The sequence below is a fragment of the Rattus norvegicus genome, chromosome 8 (genome assembly GCF_021556685.1).
Source record: "Rattus norvegicus strain SHRSP/BbbUtx chromosome 8, alternate assembly SHRSP_T2T, whole genome shotgun sequence".
In the NCBI taxonomy this organism is placed as follows: domain Eukaryota; kingdom Metazoa; phylum Chordata; class Mammalia; order Rodentia; family Muridae; genus Rattus; species Rattus norvegicus.
Genome location: NC_141541.1, coordinates 107,679,630 through 107,701,733, shown reverse-complemented (window position 1 = coordinate 107,701,733; position 22,104 = coordinate 107,679,630). Strand labels below are relative to the sequence as shown.

Sequence of the window (22,104 nt, the reverse complement as noted above, 5' to 3'; positions counted from 1 at the left end):
TTTTATTTTTTTGACAATTTCATACATATGAACAATATCTTTTCTCCTATCTACCTTGCACTTTAACTCCTCCCAGACCAGCTTCCCAGACATGCACCTCTCCCAGCTTGATGGTTTCTTTTTTGTAATTTGAAGAATTTTATGTATCGTCACACTGTATTTTGCACTTTTCCATCCCTTTTCTTCTCCTTTTACTCCCCCCATGTCTTCCTCCACCCCACACCTCCTCTTGAATTCATAACCTCTTTGTCTATATTTATTTTTGTTATAACACACATTCTGTGAGGTCAGTTAATGTTTCCCTTATTTGCATGTATATAAGGCTAACACCTTAGGATTGGGATATCGTTCTTAAAACAACAAGAAAAAGAAATAAAACAAAACTGACTCTCCCTTCCTTGGCAGCCATTGACTGCCTCTAGCTCTCCGTCTAGGGTTGGGGTCTTGTGAACTTTTCCTGCATCCGTGTTTGCTTGCCGATTGGTATAGTCTTTGTGGGTCTCGTGCAGGCAGTCATATTGCTGAGAGGCAGGGGAACAACATCCCTGTCCTATTGAGAAGAAACTGTCATCAAGCAGTCCTTGTCCCTCAGCTCTTTCTGGCCTTTTACAGTGTTCCCTGAACCTTGAGTGTGAGGTTGTGTTACAGATGCCCCATGATCATCCCATAGGCACCCCAAGGGCACCTAGCCTATATATTTGACTGCTGTGGGTCTCACTTGCAGTCTGACGCAAAAAGGTTCTTTGATAAGATGTGAGTGCCAAGGAATCTAGTTAGCGCCGCCTGTATGGTTGTGGCACCATCCACTGGTAGAGCATGGCCGTTCCCCTGAAGAGAACTAACTGCCTACTCCAGCAGCCATCACTTACCTGTGGCTCCTCAGCTCGAGGTGGGATTTGTGACCACTTCCCCGTCCACGCAGACGCTTTGACTGGCTCGATCTTGCACAGGTCTTGTTCAGGCAACCACAGGGGCTCTGTATTCACCAGTGCCATGGTTCTGTCAGGTCCCAAAGGCACTGTTTTGCTGCAGTTCTCCCCAGTTGCAGGCTCCTGTGATCTTTTTGCCCCTTCTGTGATGTTTCCTGACCTTGGGGACACGATTGACCCACTTAAGGTTAGCGGTCTACTGACTCTTGGACCAGTTTTGAGTCTCTGCATTAACTGCTCTCTACTGCAAGATGTTTCTCTGATGAGGGTTGAGAGTTTTACTAACTACAGGCAGAAAGGTAAACATGTAGAAGACGGTTTGACACTAGCTCCACTTAAAGCTTACACACATTTAAAGAGACATTTGTACCACGTTATTGTCCACTCACCAGCCTCAGTGATTATTATTTTTAGGCCTTTATTAGTCTGATGAGCAAGAAGATAATTTTTTTAATCTCTAGGCATGGTCAAACCTGTCTAGATCATTGACCTTTCTGTCAGCTTACACTGTCACTGAGCTCTCCTGGGATATCTACTCTGGGGCTGGGGGTAAAGTGCTTGGTATACAAGCACAAGAACTTGAACTCGGACCCACAGCAGCCACATAAAAACTTGGGTGTGGTCACATGTATGTCTGTTACTCTGGTGGGGTAGGAGCAGGTAGACCTTTGAAGCTCACTGGGTAGCCATGCTAGTCAAATGGTGAGCCCAGATTGAGTGAGAGAACTTGCCTCAGAAAAGAAGGTGGGGGCTGGAGAGATAGCTCAGTGGTTAAGAGTGCTTATTGCTCTTGCAGAAGACCCCAATTTGGGGTCACACATGGCAGCTCACCATCATATGCAACTCTAGTTCCAAGGGACTCGATGCCTTTTCTGACCTCCATTGCTGCCTGCATGCACACTTTGTACATATATGCATCCAGGCATGTGTGCGTGCATGTGAGCGCACGCGCATGCACACACACACACACACACACACACACACACGCGCGCGCGCGTGTGCATGTGGGCATGCATAAATTAAATACTAAAAACTAAAAAGGTTTTAAATGGTGGGGAAGGCGCCCAGTGTTGATCTCTGGTCCCCACACACATGCACATACACCCGTGCACACACACACACACACACACACACATATGTAACATGTGCACATCACATCCAAGAAAGCCTACTTTATGGACAGTTAGTTCTGAGTCCTTATCCTTATCAGGTTGCTGGGTGTCAATGGGGTTATTGATGGCCACTATTGGAGTTCCAGCTGATCTTTCTGCTCAGTTCCAGCTGGTTTAGACCAGTTTGCCGGCTGGGTGTGTTATTAAGAGCCTGTGGATTACAGGATAGAGCCAGACAGGTTGGCAGAGCAATTATTTTCCTGTGAGCACGTTTAGCAGGGTAATTTAAAGCAGAAAGGGGTCAATTTAAAAGTAGTTGTCAGCCAGGTGTGTCTTGCGATGTTAATCTCCAGACTCAAGAGGCGAGGAGGAAGGACAGCAAGTTTGAGTCCAGTCAGATTATTTAATGAGATCTGTCTCAAATCAAAAAGTAAAAATGGGAGTTTTCATGACTAAATATTTGCCTCCTGATAAAAGAGGGGAAAGGTGGGGGATGTGCTTCCTCATGAGAAAAGTGAGTGAAAGCAAGGGATTGCTCTCCTACAAAAACTGCAGGGTCAGCCCCTGTTGTGTGGTCTTCAGTCCCAATTCTGGGTAACATGAGGACCAGTGGCTACCCTTTGTAGGACGTCTCTGCACAGTACCCAAAATATGGGTCTCATCTCATCTGACCATGAGGTGGGGGGGTAAACAAGATCAGTTTGAGACAGCAAGCATTTGCATGTGCGCGCGGGCACGCGTGTATATGTGCGTGCGTGCGTGTGCGTGTGCGTGTGCGTGTGTGTGTGTGTGTTATCTATACTATTTCATAGGAGTTATCAACCCTATGAGAGGGAGGAAGCAGAATCCACCAAAGACAGGAAGACCCTTTAAGTGATGCCTCATCCAGCATCCTGCCTCCTCCTGAGAGGGTCCAGTGGCCTCCATAGACTCAGACCCTCAAACCAGACCTTTCAAGATGGGACCTTATAGTCACTCTGGGCTCTATTTCCTCACTGCTTTGGAATCACTGCCCCCAAAGACTGTATTAAGCAGGTTTCAGACATCTTCATCTAAAGATGGATGCAGTGTCTAAGGTGGGCTCTGTCTACTTGGGGATCTGACTTGAACCTGAGCTTGCTCAGGTTTCCCTGATCAAATTCTCATTACCTCTAGTCAAAATGTCATGGGTAAAATTATCAGCCTATGGTCAGGTAGATGCTGCCAAGCTTGATGACATGAATTTGATTCCCAGAACTCTTCTATAGGAGAGAACTGACTCCCCCAAGTTTTCCTTTGGCTTTCTGGCTTCCACATGCACCCAGGAATGATCCAGGTCATTGGGCCATGGGGCTGGCATGTTTGTAAAGACACAGTCTTGCCTGTGGTGCATTGTTTTGGATAGTATACAAGTTTCTTTGGGAATGAAGCAGGCCAGAATCCTAATGCACTCAGAAATAGGCTCACTTCCTGTATCCCTGGATCGTGTATGTGGGCAGAGTAGAAATGAACAACCTCACGTGTAAGGAACCTGAGGCCGAAGGTCAGGCCAGAACCCACCGCTCTAAGCTTTGGCTACACCTTCTGTTGCAGAGGCAGGTCTGCTTGGGCAAAGTCACAGCATTGATATCCAGAGTTTGCCTTCCAGCTCTTCCTAGAAGGGCCCTTGTAAAGGAAGAGCTAAGGCCTAGAGGGCAAGCACTTAGTGACAGCAGTGTCACCCAGGAGAGCTGACATCCAGCCAGTGACTTTGGAGCCATGGAAACAGCAGAACTGTCTCCTCTGGGTCTGAGAAGACCCCCCCCCAACAACCCCAATCAGGAAAGCACTACCTCTTTTCTTCCCCACCCACCACTGAGATCAGAACCATCCCTAGAGCTTGGTCAAGGTATGGTAGCCAGCCTTCTGGAATCAGAACCCCTGAGGGCCTAACAGAAAGCCCCCAGCTTAAGAAACACCCCAGGAAGTTTCCTGGATTGATTTCCTATAAATGTCAGAGAACCACTTCCAGAATGATCCCAGAGACTCCTCTTCATGGAGCACTGGAACAGAAACTCTGTGGCTGAGGGACTCTGTCCCATGTTGAGCCACTGTCTTCCTTCCTTTGCTGCCCTCTCTCTGTTCCTCAGAAACTTAACTTGGGGGTTTTTACATGACTATAACAGAAAGACAATACATGTTATCATTTCTCTATGGTTTCATAGATTTATGAGTACACACACACACACACGCACACGCACACACACGCACACACAGTAACACTGTGAGACTATCTCTTCAGACTGTCCTGGTGCTTCAGCAAGCTCAAGGGAGATGCCAATCAAACTCTTGCTGTGAAAAGGCCCCAGGTAAGAATGTTTTTCTGTTAGGTTCTGCTGCCTCTAAACATGTCAAGGGTATGCTCAATGGCTCTTAAGCTTGGGCTGTAGCTCTCTGCTTTCTGTTTCCATGGTGACCCAAGCACTCAGGCTGGTACTGCTCCACTTCCTGGCTAGCCTGCCTCCATCAGCTCTGGGCAATTTGCCGTCAGCTGCCCAGGAGAGCCAGCGTAGGATGGCTGGTCACAGCTGGGTTCAAAATCTCCTCTAGCTCAGGAACCCTGATCTTCCCCACCATTCCAGGTCAGTCCTGCTGACCCAGGCTTTGAGCTCAGCCCCATCTTTAGTCTAATGGGTTCCTGGCAAGAGAGATGAGTCTACCTTCTGTTGAAAGAATTCTACTTAGGAAAGGCCAGAGAGCCATCCACTGAAAGTACCACACCAAGCGTGTACAAGTGTGTACACCATGTACACATACACACACACACACACACACACACACACACACACACACAGGCAACTTACATGTAAAATAAATAGATCTAACAAAAAAAGGGGAAAGGACAGTATATTCAACAAATGTGCAGAGAAGCTGTATAGCCACCTAGAGAAGAATGACCTTAGACCTGCATCTCGCACTATGCTCAAAAGTCAACCAAAGATAAAAACCCCAAACTCCGAAACTGTTAGAGGAAAGCAAAAGGAATACAGTGGAAGTTGTTGGTCTAGGGAGAAACTTGCTGAATGAGACTCCAACAGTACAAGAATCAACAAATGTAACCACAGGAAGTTAAAATGTTTCTGCATAGCAAGAGAAAGTATCAGCAAGGGAAACAGCCCACAGAATGGGTGAAATCTGTCCCCAGATAGGATTGACAACCTATCATATGTAAAGAACTGCAAAAATTCATCAAAAACACAAAACTGCTGGTTAGTACTCAGGCTAATGAAATTAACAAACCGCTCCCAAGAGAAGAAACACAACAGGCCAGTGAATGTGTTCAACACCCTTAGTCATCGGGAAATGCAAATCAAAACCATTTTGAGGTTCCACCTTACCCCAGTCAGAATGGCTATGATCATGAAAACAAATAGTAAATGCTGGCCAGCATGTAGGACATAGGGCCTATTATCTACTGCTGTCGGGAGTGCACACTTGTATAACCACTAGGGAAATCAGTGGGGAGCCTCCTCCAAAAATTAGGACTAGAGTGCCCATCTGACCCAGCTATACCACTCCTTGGGTACCCGAAGGATCTGTGTGCTACCATAGGCAGAGTTGCACATCCAAGTTATCGCATTATTCCCAGGAGCAAAGGAATGGACCCAGCCTGGATGTCTAGCCTATGACGGACAGATAAGGAAACACTGTTGTATATACACAATGAGATTTGACTTTGCTATTAAGAAATATTGAATGATTAAAATTTCAGGAAGATGGGTGGGACTGGAAGGTATTAAGTAAGGTGACCAAGTCTCAGAAAGACAAAAGTCACCCGTTCTCCAGTGAGCGGATCCTAACGCTTAGTGTTTGTGTTAGTGCAGATGCAGGTTTGTGAGAACGGCTGTAGACTGTGGAACTAGACAGGAGACCATGAGAGGGGAACAAGAGGGCTAAGAAACGGGAGAGGCATGAAAGCTACACGTGGCACGAGAGTGGGAAGGAGGTTCTCGGGGGTGAGAGCATGGGAGAGCATGGGAGAGCATGGGAGAGCATGGGAGAGCATGGGAGAGCATGGGAGAGCATGGAAGGAGGGGCACAAGGGAAGGAGGGATGGGGAAGAAGCAGGGACAGAAACACGGACAGTCTTAAAATATCATAATCAAACCTAATTGGTTTTTAAAGACTCTAAACTATCTTCCTGCTTCATGTTCTTAATTTTTCGTTCTGTCTGTCCATGTCTGTCTCTGTCTCTGTCTCTGTCTCTGTCTCTGTCTCTGTCTCTCTCTCTCTCTCTCTCTCTCTCTCTCTCGTGTGTGTGTGTGTGTGTGTGTGTGTGTGTGTGTGTGTGATGTAAATGTGTGGAGGCAGAAGGTAACTTGTGAGAGTCGGTTCTCTCCTTCTACTGTGAGTTTTTGGGATTGAGTTCAGGTCATCAGGTCTTAGCAGCAGGTGTCTGTACCCACTGCCGTCACCAGCCAGTTCCAAACTTAATTTTTTCATAAGTGAATAAAAGGAAAGCTTAAGAAAACAAAACTGTTGAGGGTCCCACAGTTCAGAGACGTTTCTGTTTATGCAGAGGCCCTGAGCTCAGCTCCCAGCATCCGTGTTGGGTGCCCACAACATGGGCCTGTAACCACAGCTCTCTTCTGGTTGCCTCAGACCCTGCACGCACGTACACAAATTCCATATGCATGCACACATACATGATTACAAACCTTTTAAAACATGCCGAAAATGGTTATAGAAAAAAATATAACCAAGCAACTTGTCAAGGAGAAGACGTAAACAGCAGCTGTCATGTTTGACAACATGGAGTTTGACACAGGTCTGAAGGCCACACAGGGTGACGCATCCTCACATAGGGTGCTAATTAGATGCCATCATGGGCAAATGGATTTCACAATCCAACCTGAAGTCGAAGTTGGGAGCTGGATGGGCTTGGAAATCTCGTCTATCCCTTGGAAATCTTGTCTATCCTTCTCTGATAACAGCTGATCAAGCAAAAAATAAACACAAGGCAGAACGTTCCTAGCAAGACATGATTAACAAGTCACCCTTGGAATAGTCACAGAAGTTAATCATGTGCCAGCCAACAGAAGATTATCGATAGGTCCCATCTTGGGTCACACCATAAAGAAATAATATTATTAAACTGTAGTAGGGAGCTATAGAAACCTAAATCTATGCAGTTATTTCTTATTAGGTTTACTTGTTTTATTTAGTGTTTTGTCAACATGTATATATGTACACCATGTGTGTGCTGGTCCCCAGGGAGGTTAGAAGAGGGCATCAATCCCCTGGAACTGGAGTTTAGGGATGGTTGTGAGCCACTGTGTAGGTTCTGGGAACAGAACCCACAATCCAGCTGAAATGGTGAGCTCCAGATTCAGTGAGAGACCCTGTCTTGAAATTTAAGATGGAGTATGTTTGAGGAAAATGCCAGGTGTTGACCTCTGGCTTCTGCATGCATGTACATACACACACGCACACACACGCGCACACACACACACACACACACACACACACACACACAGGGTCGGGGGCAGAGGCAGAAAGAAGCACGCACACATACACAGAGAGACAGAGACACAGAGACACAGAGACACAGAGACAGAGACAGACAGACAGACAGATAGAGAGGTGCCACTTTGAATCCCAGGAATATAAGGCCCAAGCAAACCCTTATATCAAGTGGAGTTTATTCCAGGAGTTAGATGACCCTTTCCCCCCTTTTTTCTTAATTTTTTATTTTAATTATTTCCCCCTTTAAAAAATTATAGCTTTTGAGATTATAAAATTACCATCGCTCGCCCCATTTCCTTCCTCCTCCTCCTCTAAACCCTCCCAGGCACCTCCAAAATCTTTTCTTTCAAATTCATGGCCTCTTTTTCCTTATTTAGTGTTACGGGTGTATATATTATTTATACATATATGTTCCTAAATACAGCCCGCTTGGTCTGTATAATGTTTCTTGTATGTGTGTGTTTTCAGGGATGCTCACTTGGCTGGATAACCAATGGGTGTACTCTTCCCGGGGGAGCACTGTCTCTCCAGCTCCCAGAATTCCTTAGTTGCCTGTAGTTCTTGTGTATAGTTGAGAGGTGACAGGCTTTCCTCTATTCAGTTTAGCATGAGGTGTTCTTGTTCAACTCATGTTTAGGTAGTCATGTCGGTGAGACTTTATGGCTTTATAGCTTTTGACGTTCCTAGAAGACATAATCCCATGCAGGGAGCAGGAAAATATCAGATGTTGACCTTGGCTTCTATATGTGCGCATGTGCGCGCATGCACACACACACACACACACACACACACACATACACACACGGGGGGGAGAGGGAGGGAGAGGGGAGGGAGGAGGGGCTCTGATCCTCTGGCTGTTACTGTCTGTCCCCCTCTTCTGCAATGGCCCCTGAGCCTTAGGTGCAGGGGTGTTTTGGTAGCTGTGTCCATTGTGACTGGGCTTCACAGCTCTGCATATTGACTGCTTGCACTTTCCTGTAATGGTCTCCATCTGTGTAGGGAGACACTTTGTTGATGAAGAGTGAGGACTACACTTTTCTGTGGGTCTAAGGACAAATATTTAGAATACAGTTATGCTGTTCAAGCTAAGTTGCAGTTACAGGTTCTCCCCTAGAGACTCCACAGTCCCGGGGTGTTGGCTAGGTTTCCAGTATCGCCCTTGGGTCCCTCTTGTTGAACGAGCTGGCTCTGTTTAAAGCACACTGTCACTTAAGCTGACAGCGTCCCTGGGATGACTACAAAAGCTCGTGATTATCTCAGTAGACGAAGGAAGGTGTTGGATATCCCAAATGCCCTTGTGTAAGGAAAGCACACAGGTGATGGGGAGAGCTTTCCCCTACCGTGACATGTGCTGACCCGAGAGCCGCTGTAAAAGGAGCTTCCCTTGAAGGCCAAAACCCAGGGGGAGATGCTCGATATTCTTTTTTTTTTTTTTTTTCATTGCTGCTTATCAAATGCAGGCTCTGGCTGAGAAGGCAAAGAACAGGAAATGTGCAGAGGCAAGGACGGCAAGAGAGAAAGATAAAGATTGTTACTGGAGAGGGAAAGAGCGAAAGTGCCCTGTGGTGGTGTGTATCTGTGTGGCTGCCTGGGAGGGCAGAGGTGGGAGGCCCAGGAATTGAAAGCCAGCCTCAGCTATGTAGCAACTTCTGAGCTTCACTGGTCCCTGCCTAGAAGAAATAAACACAGGACTAAAACCCAGTAAGTAACCTAGGAAAACCAAGGAACAGTTAGAGCTATTCATTTTCAGAAACTTTCTCAGACCATAAAATACTGGTTTGTTTTTTTTTTTTAAATAACTGCAAAGTCCTGTTTTAAAAACTGCAAAAAGGAAAAAAGTTATCTGACCAGTGTTCCTATGGGAGAACAAATATTTTCTGCCGAGGCTTGATTTGGAATCCCCTCAAAACCCTGTGGCAAAGGCTCGGTCTCCAGTGGGGTGGGGTTGGAAGGTGACTGAGCCCGGAAAGTGGGCACAGTAGAAGGAAGTTAGTATGTTTTGGGTGTTCTCCGAGGGATACTGGGACTCTGGGAGCTGACGCAAACCTTTCTTTTCTTATGATCTGATTGTCTGGGTCATTTTATCATAGCAGTGCAATGCTGCCATTATCTAAATACGTTTGAAAAACAGAAAGCGAGGATCTCTCTGCCCTGGGGTCATTTTGAAAAGATGGTAACTGAAAGTGTAAGGAGGCAAATAAACCAATGGGGTTGAAGTTAACTAGCGAGTGCCACACTCCGATCACACAGGAAGGGTGTGTGTGCCCGGCTTTGTTGTATGGTGGTTAAGACTGCCTTAGGTAAAGTGGGACAGAGACATAAAATTATATCCTTATCTTACCCTATTAAAAAAGATTCCAGGGAGAGTGAGTTCTAAATACACGAGCCACAGACAAAAACTTAGGATAGCCTTGAAAATTGGGTATGGTGAGAGGTTTCCTCAGAAAGATGAGAAAAGACCAGTTGTCATGGGAAAGAGGCTGACGGCCTTTCCACACCAGAGCCTGCCAGGGTCAGGCTTCTACTGACACTGCGGAGAATTGGCTTCTGTGTGCGGGCTCACCAGGGTGAGGATAGGTTCTGAGATCCTGGCTGAGGGAGGCACCAGGAGTATGCTCCAAATCGGATGTTCTAGGGGTCTCGTATTCTTAGATGGGACTGCTGTCCAGGGGCTTTAAACCGTCTGTGAGTGACCTCTTGGTAAAGAGCCCCCAAGGCAGGTTTGGTAAGCCGAGAGAGACCAGGGCAACTTGAGGAATTAGAGTCTGATCATCACTCTGTTGCTCCCACACTCTCGGGTGTGGGTCCCCAGAACACACAGCGTGGGCTGTTCCTTGCTATCTCAGAGCCAGCCCCGACTGAGCTCCAGAATTACTGCAAGAGCTTGTTAAAAATAAGTCAGAGGGCCCCACCCCAGTGCACTCTGATTCAGGCGGTGCCGGGCGGTTTAGGAATCTACACTTGACCAGCTCCCATGGGTGGCCACTGTTAGACCTGCCAAGCTGGATCAGCCTCCAGGATCCAGACACAGAACAGCTCAGCTCCCAAGGATGTAGAACCACCTGGAATGTGGAAGGGCCCACGCCCACCATGTGCCAGAGCAGGAATTGCAGTGGCTTGGGATGGAGAGTGAACGGTCCAGCAAAAAAAAGCAATCGTGCCAGGGCTGGACTGAAGGTCCCCTCGTCCTGTCTCATCCTGCCCAGTGCTCAGGTGGTCTGTTCTCTGCATACGGCTCCCTTTATGGCCCTGAGCACTTTTACCTTCATGCCTGCATGTATCCATTCAGCATTCATCCACGTTCCTTCACCCCACACGTGCTTATTAGGACATCTTATGATAGGGGCAGGTTGCAGCAGGGAGCCAAGCATTTCCAGGCTGGTAGGGAGAGGGCATGAGACCAATAGACCCTGTCAATAAAGTATATTGAGTTCTATAGCGGAGAACCATCAGACACCCAAGATGGATGTCTGTTCGCTACTTGGGGGGACCCAAAAGTGAAATGTGGGACAAATAGTGACAAACAGTAATCCCAGAAAACAGGGAGGGCTGAGTGAGGGTGACTGTTTGACACCCTGGAAATGGGCATGTGCAGGACCTTGGTGGGTAGTTTTGGTTAGACTAAATATCATAGGATTGAGGCAAGTCATGTGGAGGTGAACTTGCATCCTGGGACCCCACGAGGAGCAGGAAGAGTGGTTGGGAGCTAGAGAGAGTTAAGTGGCTATGTGACAAGGCCTGTGAGTCTTCTTTGCTGGAAACAGGCATGGGTGGGACTCCTGAGAGTAAATCGAGGAGAGATGATAGTAGGTACTTTATGACAGCCACACACCACCCTCTAGTGGCTATTGAAAATGGCACCCTCTTAAAGATGGCTGTCAAGGAGTGGTGACATTTCCTGTTTTTGTTGAGCTAAGTTTCGAATTTGCTGAGGTGGTGGTGTTGTCGTTTACATAGAATATGTCGTTTGCCTTCTTGAAATGAATAAATAAAATTTGTGAGGCGCAAACTTGCTTCTTGACCCAGAGAAGTTGGGGGTGTCTAGTGGGTGAGCAAGGAGCAGTCTCTAGCCTCAGCGTAGCTGGACTGGAGACCAAGGGGCGAGAGAAACTTCCAGGAGTCTGCCTCAGGCCTAGAAGGCTCTTCTATGAAATCAAAGCAGAGCTAAGAGAGCAAACTGGCTCAGAGTCAGCAGGGCCGGGTGTGAGGTGGACACTGAGGGCATCCTGTGACCTCTGCAGAGGTGGGTGTGAGGTGGATGTTGAGAATACCCTTGTGGCTTCTAAAGAGACAGGTGTGTGGTGGACGCTAAAGGTACCCTTGTGACCTCTGCAGAGGCAGGAGCCCAGACACAGGCAAGGGGTAGGAATTCACTGAGCCACCTACCTTCCAGACAGTAGGACCCAGCTTGCTAGAAGACCTCTTGCTAGGGGCCTAAATTTCTCTTGGGGTTTCTCTTTTCTAGATACATTTCCCAGATGTGGAGCGTGTGGAGTGGGCTAATAAGGTAAGGCCATGTGTGGGCAGGGCTATCGGTGGGCAGGGCTATGGGTGGGCAGGGCTGTTGGATTCATTGTAGGCCTGGGCATCCCCACTGCAGCCCATCAGTTACTCTCCATTGGAGTCCCTAATGCAATCACTATGCAGACCCAAACCTCAGGCAGTACTTCTCCTGTGAGGGATGGACAGAGAGGCCCTTGCACTGCTCAGCTTGAGTGACAGGTTGCTGCAAGTAGAGCTTGAGTGACAGGCCCTCTATGCAGAGCTTGAGTGACAGGCTGAGCTTGAGTGACAGGTTAAATTTGAGTGACAGGCTGAGCTTGAGTGACAGGCCCTTCTATGCAGAGCTTGACTGACAGACCTTTCTATGCAGAGCTTGACTGACAGACTGAGCTTGAGTGACAGGTGTCCGCCATTAGTTCATTCACAGAAGTTTTCCTCACCTCCATCCTTTCCCCCCTTTAAATCAGTTTCAAATTAATAGCCAGACTGAGGAGAAAAGTTAAAAATATAGAGAAAATTTATAGAGAAAAGTACAACCCTTATTTCCCACCCCTTGAGATCATTATGTAAAGGACTATGCTAATTAGACACAGCATCTGGATTCCATGTGGCTCCTAGCCCAGCTACAAAACCGTTGCTGTACAACTTTGCACAGTTTGCCTAACATCTCTGAGCCGGTTTCCTTATCTGTGAAATGGGCATGATTATGGTCACCAGTCCCAAGGTGAGCCTGGGTTACTGGAGAAAGGTCACCTAAGGGAACTCCCCTTGTGTTCACTAACTGCTCCATGTCCTGCCTTCTGACCCATGAGTATCACGAACCCTGACTGTCCAGATGAGAAGCCTGAGTCCCTAACCCCTGGTGTGATCTGTGAGGGCTCCCCTGCAGGCTCCGGACCCTCAGACTCTCCTTAGCCCTGGGAGGATACTTGGTCCACAGCAGTACTCACCTGGTCAGGCACTAGCGAGCACCCCTTACGGTTGCTGAGCTAAGACTGACATCCTCACCTTCCTGGAAATGACACTGCCAAGTGCATCAGAAACTGCTCCTGGCTCCAGGAAGAATTTAGAGGAAATGGCTCGCTGCCTTAGGGGTGACCTGGGTTCTGTGGTTAATAGCTGGGTACCAGGCTTCTAGGGTGCACTCTGCAGAGCCCCTCCTGTGCATGGCAGCCAGGTCCCGGTCCCTGCAGAGCCTGCATTGACACCGAGTGCTATGCTGTCCTGGGGGCAGCTATGGCTGTGAACCGCATGTGAGGGGTTACTGAAGAGCTGGAGAACAGAGGAAGATGGCGTGGGAGAGGCCTCGGAGAAAGTGGGAGTTAGGCCCTGGGTTCCATACCTTTGGGCTCTGTTTTGATCATGGGAAGGGACACAGCAGGGGGGGCACCTTTATATTGAAGCCCAAAGCCCCCACTCCTACTGTCACTTGCCCCTGCTACCCAACATCTTCACTTCACACCTGCTACAATAGAAAGTGGCCATTACTAGTTTAAAAAAAAAGGAAAACAAAAAATAGGTCAGTTAAAAACATTGTGCCTTGCTAGAACAGTAGCCCAGCTTGTAAGGATGCTTGGCCATCCCCATAATGCACATGGTAGGGAGAGCAGACTCTTACAGGTGGTCTGACCTCCACATGAGGGCTGTGGTACAAGCACACACACATGCACATGTACACACACATGATGTAAAACAATAAAAACATTGTGGCGATATCATTTTGGGAAATTTTGATCATTGCACAGCCATGTCTGCACGACATATTTTTTGTCAACAATGAGCCAAAATACCATAGTGGTCCCCCCACTGGTTATAATGGAGCTGAACATTTCCTGCCTAGTATTTCAGCCATGTCTTTTCTAGGCTTGGTTCTGTTTACAAACACTTCCTGCTGTGACTACAGGTCATAGTGAACCTGTAGTATTCATTCACCTCAGTAACTTGATGGCGGCTTCATAGTCTAGGAGCCTTAGACTGTACCAACCAGTTGGGTGTGTAGTAGGCTGGACCAACTGGGTTTATATAAGTACACTTGATATTTGCATAAGGACTAGAGTGTGGGTGCATTCTGTCTTGGTATCAGAAGGAAGTTGGTCCCAAACATGGCTCTCAGACCTGCCCTGTGACTCATCCTGGTACAGCGATGGGCCAAAGTCTGCCTTTGGTGGCTGCTAGACATTATACCCACAGGAAACAATTTGTCACCTCTTCTGTCACTGTTTTTTCTTAAACCCTCAGCATCTGTTACTCTGTGTTATCAGCCGCAATGCAGAGGGAGGATGTGGTTTAGCTCAGATCTAATGGCTTTGTATTGCTGAATTAAATGTGTGTTCCCATGGTACCCTGCAAAATGCACCTGGACCTCAGCATGGCAGTGGGACCTGCTGCTGACCTTGGGTATTTGCAGGATGGATTGAAGGATGCGTGGGAGGCTCGTGGGCAGGCAACGTACGAGCTGTGGACTCCATCCATGGAGCCAGGCTGCAGAGGATCTGCAGTCTTCGGCACAGGTCTGACCTCCAAGGGCTTCTTTCCCGTCCTGCAGATCATCACCCAGATCTGGCCCTATCTAAGCATGATCATGGAGAACAAGATCCGGGAGAAACTGGAGCCCAAGATCCGGGAGAAGAGCATCCACCTCAGGACCTTCACTTTCACCAAGCTCTACTTTGGGCAGAAGGTTGGTACTGCCTCAGTGAGGTCAGCCTGGACTTGAGGTGCAGTCAGGTTTCTCTGTCCTCTCTTCCTAGGTCTCCCAGCCCAGGTCAGCCACTTGGTTATGAGGATCTCTCTGGGCCCGAGAGAGCCATAGCCTCTGCCTGTGTTTCCCTGCTTGTCAGCCTCAGTGCACAGTCCTACCCAACTTCCTAGGTGCCATGGAAACCAGGGCCAGAGAGCGGAAAGAAGCTGAGGGGAATGGCTCCTCTCTTTCTAGAAACTGTGGAAGCATGCATGAAGGGAGCCAGCTGCATACAAAGATGGACAGGTTGTAACTGCTAACCTCAGTGCCTGCTATGATCACCTCTGTCTAGTGGTTTATGACAGGCCCACCAAGAAGGTCAGGGTCTTCAGAGATCATGCCTGTTCTGTGGAGACAGCAGGCGCCCTGAAAAAGTGACCTCTTGGTTGCTTTTGTAGAACTCAGCAGGCAGAGCCATGAGGACTGCAGACTGGTGAGCTTAGAGAAGAGCCTGCAGCACCAGGCCACTCCTCTGGCACTGAAACTGAGGAGGTTGACCAGATGTTCTAGCCCTGCAAGTGACTGACCAGACTCCCCATCCTGCCCTTTGAAGGCCTTCTGTTCCTGGCCTTGCCTATCTCCTCTCTGTTCCTTACCCTCCATTTCCCCTCCTTCCACTGATGAGTGTGGAGTTCTCCCAAGATGCCCCTATGTATTTGTCCTACCCCCTCTTTCATATCTTCCAGTATCTCTAGCATTCCCCATGCTTGGGTTAGCTTGGGTCAGTGACCTACCTTCTCTAAGCTCCAGTTATCTTATACAAAAGGAAAGGACCGCTTCTAAGGGCGGCAGTGAGGCATAGACAACAGGTCTGACCTCAAGTGGCCTCTGAAGCCATGTGAGAAGTGTCTTGTATGTGGAAGCCATGATCTAGCCTGAACCAGGACTATCCTGCCTAGCATAGAGTGTGTGCCCTAACTGAGTCCCTGAAGGTGAGGTATTGGGGTAGCTGAACATCATAGGTGCCCAGCAATTCTCTGCTCCCAGCAGGCACAGGGGAGCAAAGCACCCCTCCCCCAGTCCACACCTCCAGTGAGGCAGCCTGGGTAGAGCCAGGCTGTGCATGCCCTTTGCAGCTTCTACCATTCTGGGGAATCAAAACAAATTAAATTAAATTAAAAGTTGTTTAGCATGTGGAAGGTCTTGGGTTCAATTTCAGGTACCACAAAAAAATCTAAAACTGAAAATACCAAATGAATATTAAACAAATGTAAGAAAACTAATCACAGATGTAGAATAAACATTTTGTTCATAGTGAACTCCTGGACATAACCCTCTAATACATTTTCTTTCTATATTTATGCTCTGTACTCTGAGAACCCATTCAGAGGTTAATACATTTTTAAATTTTATATATGCATATGTGCCTGAGTGAGTTTATGTGCACCACATGTGTGACAGAGACTCCCAGGAAAGGGGTCGGGAAGAAGAAAAGGGCAGCCTCTGTGTAAGGCTCTGGGAAGAGCAGCAAGCATTCTTAACCACGGAGCCAGCTCTCCAGCACTAATAATGTATTTTAGAAGAACACTTTCTGTGGGGTGGATAGAAATGTAATGGAATCCTTCCTTGTGTGACTGATTGGATTTCCCCCCCCCAATAATTTATTATTGAATTTTCTAAACATTTAAATTTTTAATGGATTAATCAATGGGCTTCATAGACTTGACATCTAAATTGTACAGATGTTAATCTCTTGGTGTGTTTGATCTGAATATCTCCACACATCCGTCCTTATATTCATCTTTCTCTGAAAAGCTAAGTCGATCAGTGAACTTTCCCCTCAGCACTTTGGCATACACATCACTAATTCAGGTACAAATGAAGGTTAGTTTTTACTGATTAGTCTTAACCGGAGTACCTGAGAGAACTGTGAGCAGAAGGGGAAATGAGAACAGGGGGGACTGGATCCCACCTAGGCAGTCTCTTAAGCATAACGGCATCATTAGTAGTGTCAGGGATTGGTGCTTGCCCATGGGATGGGTCTCAGGTTGGGCTGGTTATTGGTTGGCCTTTCCCTCAGCCTCTGCTCTGTCTTTGTCCCTGCATTTCTTGTAGACAGGACAAATTGGTGTCCAAAGTTTTGCATGTGGGTTTGAGTCCTTATCCCTCCACTGGGGTTCCTGCCTGGTTATAGGAGGTGGCTTCTTCGGGTCCCATATCCCCACTGTTAGGCATCTTGGCTAAGGTCACTCACATCGGCTCCTGAGAGCCTCCCAATCCCTGGTCTCAGGGGACTGCCTTGAGATTCTGCCCACCCTCCCACCACCAGAAGTTGCAGATTTCCATTCATTCTCCTGGTCTTCTGCACTGTTCTCCTGTCTCTTCTATACCCGGTTCTGCCCACCTCTTCCTTTTCCCCTCCCCTCTCCCATCCAAATCCTTCCCTCTGCCTCCCATTACTATTTTGTTCCCCAATCTAAGTGGGATTCAAGCATCCTTACATGGGCCTTCCTTCTTGTTTAACTGCTTTGGGTCTGTGGTAGGGCGTATCGTGAGTGCTCTGTACTTTATGGCTAATGTCCAGTTATCAGTGAATACATACTTCTTTATTTGACTCCTCCCATTCCACTGTTTTCTGAGGCTGGGCTATGGGCATATGAGGTCAATCTAGGACCCTACTGTCCCTTGGATTCTTCTCCAGGCCAAGGCCTGGTAAAAAGCTATGACAGGAAGGGAAAGCAAGAAGAGGACCCATAGCCCTTCTGTCATCTTTTCCAGTGTCCCAAGGTGAACGGAGTCAAGGCTCACACAGACAAATGCAACCGGAGGAAAGTGACCCTGGACCTGCAGATCTGGTGAGCCCTGCTGTCTGGGGGGCAGGCAGGGTAGCTCTAGACAGCAGATTGGAGACAGGGTGGATTGTGTGCACACAGATTTGGGGTATGAAAGCCTTCCTAGGACCACAGCCACCTCCAGCCTAGCACCCAAGTCTTTGTAAAAGGTTGGGTATAGAAAAGTGGATGGACGGATGACTGTCCCCAAATGGCCAACCCTGGCTCACTCTTTAGCCTCAGCCTGACTTCCGGCACCCCAGCGGCTCTCTGCAGCACAGCCAGACAGCAGAGCTTTCTTGCAGCCATAGCTGGGCTACCTGAAGGGTCAGAGAAGCCACAGGGCTGAGGAGGTGGCCAAAGGGAACAGGTGTGGCAAGGGAAGAAGAGACTTGTGCAGAGGCCAGGGAACTTTAAGCACAGAGATGAGGGGATGGCCTCTGACCTATCAGGAAAACTTGAGGGTCATCTGAGTGGTGGCTGTTCAGTGGGCTGTGTACTGGGCTGGACATGGCATCTTTCTGTGAGGTTTATGATGGGCTTGGGCCAGGAAGAGAGAGTAAGTCCCTCTGGAGGTGTGCTAAGAGGACAGAACTAGCCCCTGCTGGCTGGCATTCCTTCCCAGAGTTTCATGTTCCTTGGCCTTGGCCAGACACAGAAGTTGAGTCTGGGGCCATCCTCTTAGGAGCTGGTCTCCACTGTGTTGGGATGGTGGCAGGTCATAAAGTGCCCCTGGTCCCAGATGCTCCACCATGAGATTCTCATATGAGTAATTCAGCCTCCCAGTAGGTGCTTGGCACCCCTGTGCTCCCTTCTGCCTGTCCCTTCTCACCAAGCATTTCTGTGGTCTGTGACAACAGACTCCTGTGCCCAGTCTCTGTGTCCAGTCATCTTCCTCCCCCCCTTAGTTTCCTTAGGCAGTCTCTTGACCTTTACCCTCAAAGGCACCCATCCTGGGCTCCTCAGGGTCCATCACCAACAGGGGCCACCAGTTGACCCTGTCTCCAAGACTTTATCACCTACCTCTATCTCCAGCAACAGCTAGGATGAACCCAGGGGCACTACCTGTGTCCCCTTGGTCAGGAGTCCAGAAGCAATAGAGGGACCGTGTGTTTACCAGAAGTCCGCCCTTTCAGCCATTAGTGCCCTGGGGCTAGGTGGTACCACAGAACACTGCTGTCATCCACAGAAGTGGGGGTATGCCTACGCCGTTAGGTGCAGGAGTCTGACGTGCTGCGTCACAACTGGGACTTGATGGCCAGCGACAGGGGCTGAGGCTGTGGACCACTGGGCAAGTTTCCTACCTGCTTTCCTCTTCCTTCCTTCCTTCCCTCTTCCTGTTTCAGTTATATCGGTGACTGTGAGATCAGTGTGGAGCTGCAGAAGATTCGTGCAGGTGTGAACGGTGTCCAGGTGAGTGAGGATGCTTGACTGCCCTGGTCCCCACGGTGGGCTTGGTGGAAGCAGCTCCTGGAACCGGCTGGGAAGGACACGATGGTACCAAATGTGGGTCGGTGACATCATGGGAGCAGCAAGTGGTCCTGGGCTTCACTAACCTTACTGGTCCTTGGGCTCTGGAACCAACTGTGTGTCGGGTCTCCAAGGGCTTTGGATGCATAGGGAAGTGACGGAAAGCTATAGCTGAGATCTGGGTGGTCTGGGATATGGAAATGGATTCACCAGAATCCGTGTCCAGATTTGGAAGTAACTTCAGTGTCCCAGCCACCCCAGCTGCCTACACAGTGTATTTATTAGTTCATGGCCCTTGGTGGCCAGCAGCAGGGTCATAGCTATGTACATAAGTATGGGCCCTTTGGTGACAGCAGGTGGCCCAGGCAGGTGGCCTTGACAGTGGCATTGGCATGAGTGTTAACGAGGCCTCATGAGCTGAGCGGAAGGTATGAGAAGAAAGGAGGTTTGGTCCTCACAACCCTCTGTGCCTACCAGTTGCAGGGTACCCTGCGTGTCATTCTGGAGCCCCTGCTGGTGGACAAGCCTTTCATAGGAGCTGTGACTGTGTTCTTCCTTCAAAAGCCGGTGAGCTCAAAGCCTAAGAACAGGCCTGATACTCCCCATGACGAGGCATTGGTATTCATATATTGGCATTTAGCCTGAGAGCGGACATTACCATAGCCCATAGGCTGGATACCTATGTCCCAAACCTATTTAGTCCTTAAGGCAACATCGCAGAGTTTGGTTCAGTTCTGCCCATGCTGAGAAGACTGAGCTGAAAGACAACCGGTCACAACATCTCAGAAGGTGGAGCTGAGACAAACCTGGGCTCTGGAGTCCAGACCAACTTGGCTGTGTGGCACAGCCCCCTTCTGTAGTGGTCCTGGCATGAAACAGCAGCCTAAACTAAGGCCTGCAGCCTTGCTCCAGTTTCTTTCTGCTGCTGTGTTTGAACACTGGTCAGAGGCAATGATCAGGGGAGGAATGGGTTTGCTTCAGCACACAGCCCCTCACTGAGGGAAGCTGGGATTCAAGCAGATACGTAAAGCAGAGATCATGGAGGAAACCTGCTTGCTTAGTCTCATGCTTACCTAGCTTTCTTATACAGTCCAAGACCACCTCCTGCCCAGGGAATAGTGTTGCCCACAGTGGGCATGTCCTTCTATAGCAATGAACAATCAAGACACGCCCCTACAGACATGGGCTAGTGTGAGCTGAGCAATCCCTCAATTGAGGCTTCTCAGGTGGCTCTAAGTTGTGTCAAGTTGACAATTATAGTTAGCTGGGACACTCCTCCATATCCCAGGAACAGGTTTGGCAGGCTGCGAGACATCCTTTCTACCTCACTCCTGCTGAGGTGGACCCCAGCAGGTAGGGTTCTCCTTTCTTGGGGTATGAAGAGTTTGTGAAAGTATGAACCCTGGGCTCATAGCTCCTTGAGTCTAATAGCTTCCCTCTGCCCTGCAGCACCTGCAGATTAACTGGACAGGCTTGACCAACCTGCTGGACATGCCAGGTATCAAGTAAGTGCCTGAGGTGTGGGGGGCTCTCCTAACAGTGCTGTGAGATGAAGAGGCTATACCCTCCTGCCCCCACCCCACACTCTGTATAAGGAGTGGGCAAAAGGGGCAAACACCAGGGGACGTGTGTGAGCGTGCATGTGTGCTTGTGTGTGCTCACGTGTGGTTGGAGGGGGCTAACCTGTAGACAGGTGCAAACAGTCCTGCTGAGAGCTGTTCTTAGTTCTAGACTGAGAGGCCAGGCTTTTCGGGCATGAGGCTCCCAGAGCGCATGCATGTATGTATGGTAGAATCAAACTGTGACTGTATATGTCTCGCCACTCTTCCCTACTCCCGGTGTACTAAGAGGCCCAGGTGGGTTCCATGACCATGGTTGACATGCACAGAGATGGGAAGGTGCATTTCTCAGCAGAGGCCAGGGAGAAGGGTCAGGACTAGGAGTTCTCTCCTCCTCAGGCCAAGTGCAGGCATCCTTCTGAAACCAGGCTTCTTTCAAGAAGCAGAGGAGAGGGGACTGGCATCATTCTATCAGCTGTGTCTCTAGGGAATGCTCCCTGGGGATGTTTCTTCTGTTCTAATGGAGAGAATCCAGGCATGCAATGTTTCTCCCAGTCTCTGGAGACTTCATACATGCATACAAGGAAATCTACCCATCATCCACTTCCTTCTCTCTTTATCCAGCCCTCCAAACATCTTCCTGCTGACTTCATGTCCTCTTTTTATTTTTATTTTAAATAACCCGACAACGTCCAGGTAATGCTGACTATGTGTACATAAGTGTGGGTCCGTCCACGGAAGCATGAGAATCTCCCAGTGCCCACACCCTCATAAACAGCCCCTCTCTCGGCAGCTGCTCCACTACCAATAGATTCTCAGCTATCAGGGAGGCCTGGAGAGCTCCTCCCCATTATGCTGGAATTTTGGCTGGTTTGATCTTACGTATGCCCTGTGCAGGTAACCGTAGCTGCTCTGAGTTCATGAGCGTGATGGCCACACCATGTGTAGAAGCTGGTGTTTACCTCCTCCCCACAATTCTTCCCACCTCCTCCTCCATCACAGTCCCTGAACTTGGGCACAGGGGGTTGATAAAGGTGTCACGTTTAAGTAATTAAGCACTGTTATTCAGAAAGGGCCTTTTGAGCACCTACTGTGTGCTGGTCCTGCTCTGGGTACTGTACCCCCACTACGGGGGATGTCACCAGGGTCAAGGAAGAAGGCAGGTTCCCTGGCCAGCTCTTAGCCATGTTCCCTATGGCCTCAGAGCTGTTCTCAGTGCTGTACCCACCACTCCCTTCACATCTATTCCAGGCACAGCCGTTAGCAGCCCTGAGTCAGGTTACAGAGGTCAAGGGAGGGGGGACATCCATCTGAGGCAGGGCAGCTAGGGAGTATGAATGGGGATTTGAACCCAGGTCCTGGGACCAGTTCTTAAGGTGCTCTGTGTTGCCTGTGAGCAAAGCAAAGCCTTTGGGTGGAGGGGGAGGTGCAAACAGGATGCTGCTCTTGGGGTCAGTATGTCTAGGCGTCAGAATCTACATCCGCTTCACACCCCGCATCTGGGCAGGAGGAGGTCAGTGTTGCCTGGAGCCATCT

At 48.8% G+C, this 22,104-nt stretch overlaps 1 protein-coding gene across 2 annotated transcripts in view; it reads left to right on the top strand.

Moving 5' to 3' along the window:
* The window catches only part of Esyt3 (extended synaptotagmin 3), a 46,847-nt gene that overhangs the window by 8,300 nt on the left and 16,443 nt on the right, over window positions 1-22,104 (top strand). Inside the window, 6 exon segments of one of the 2 annotated variants that reach the window (NM_001429430.1) lie at window positions 11,991-12,032; window positions 14,574-14,708; window positions 17,487-17,563; window positions 18,886-18,952; window positions 19,487-19,576; window positions 20,459-20,514. In NM_001429430.1, coding sequence (NP_001416359.1) covers window positions 11,991-12,032; window positions 14,574-14,708; window positions 17,487-17,563; window positions 18,886-18,952; window positions 19,487-19,576; window positions 20,459-20,514 — 467 coding nt within the window. 2 annotated transcript variants of the gene reach the window in all.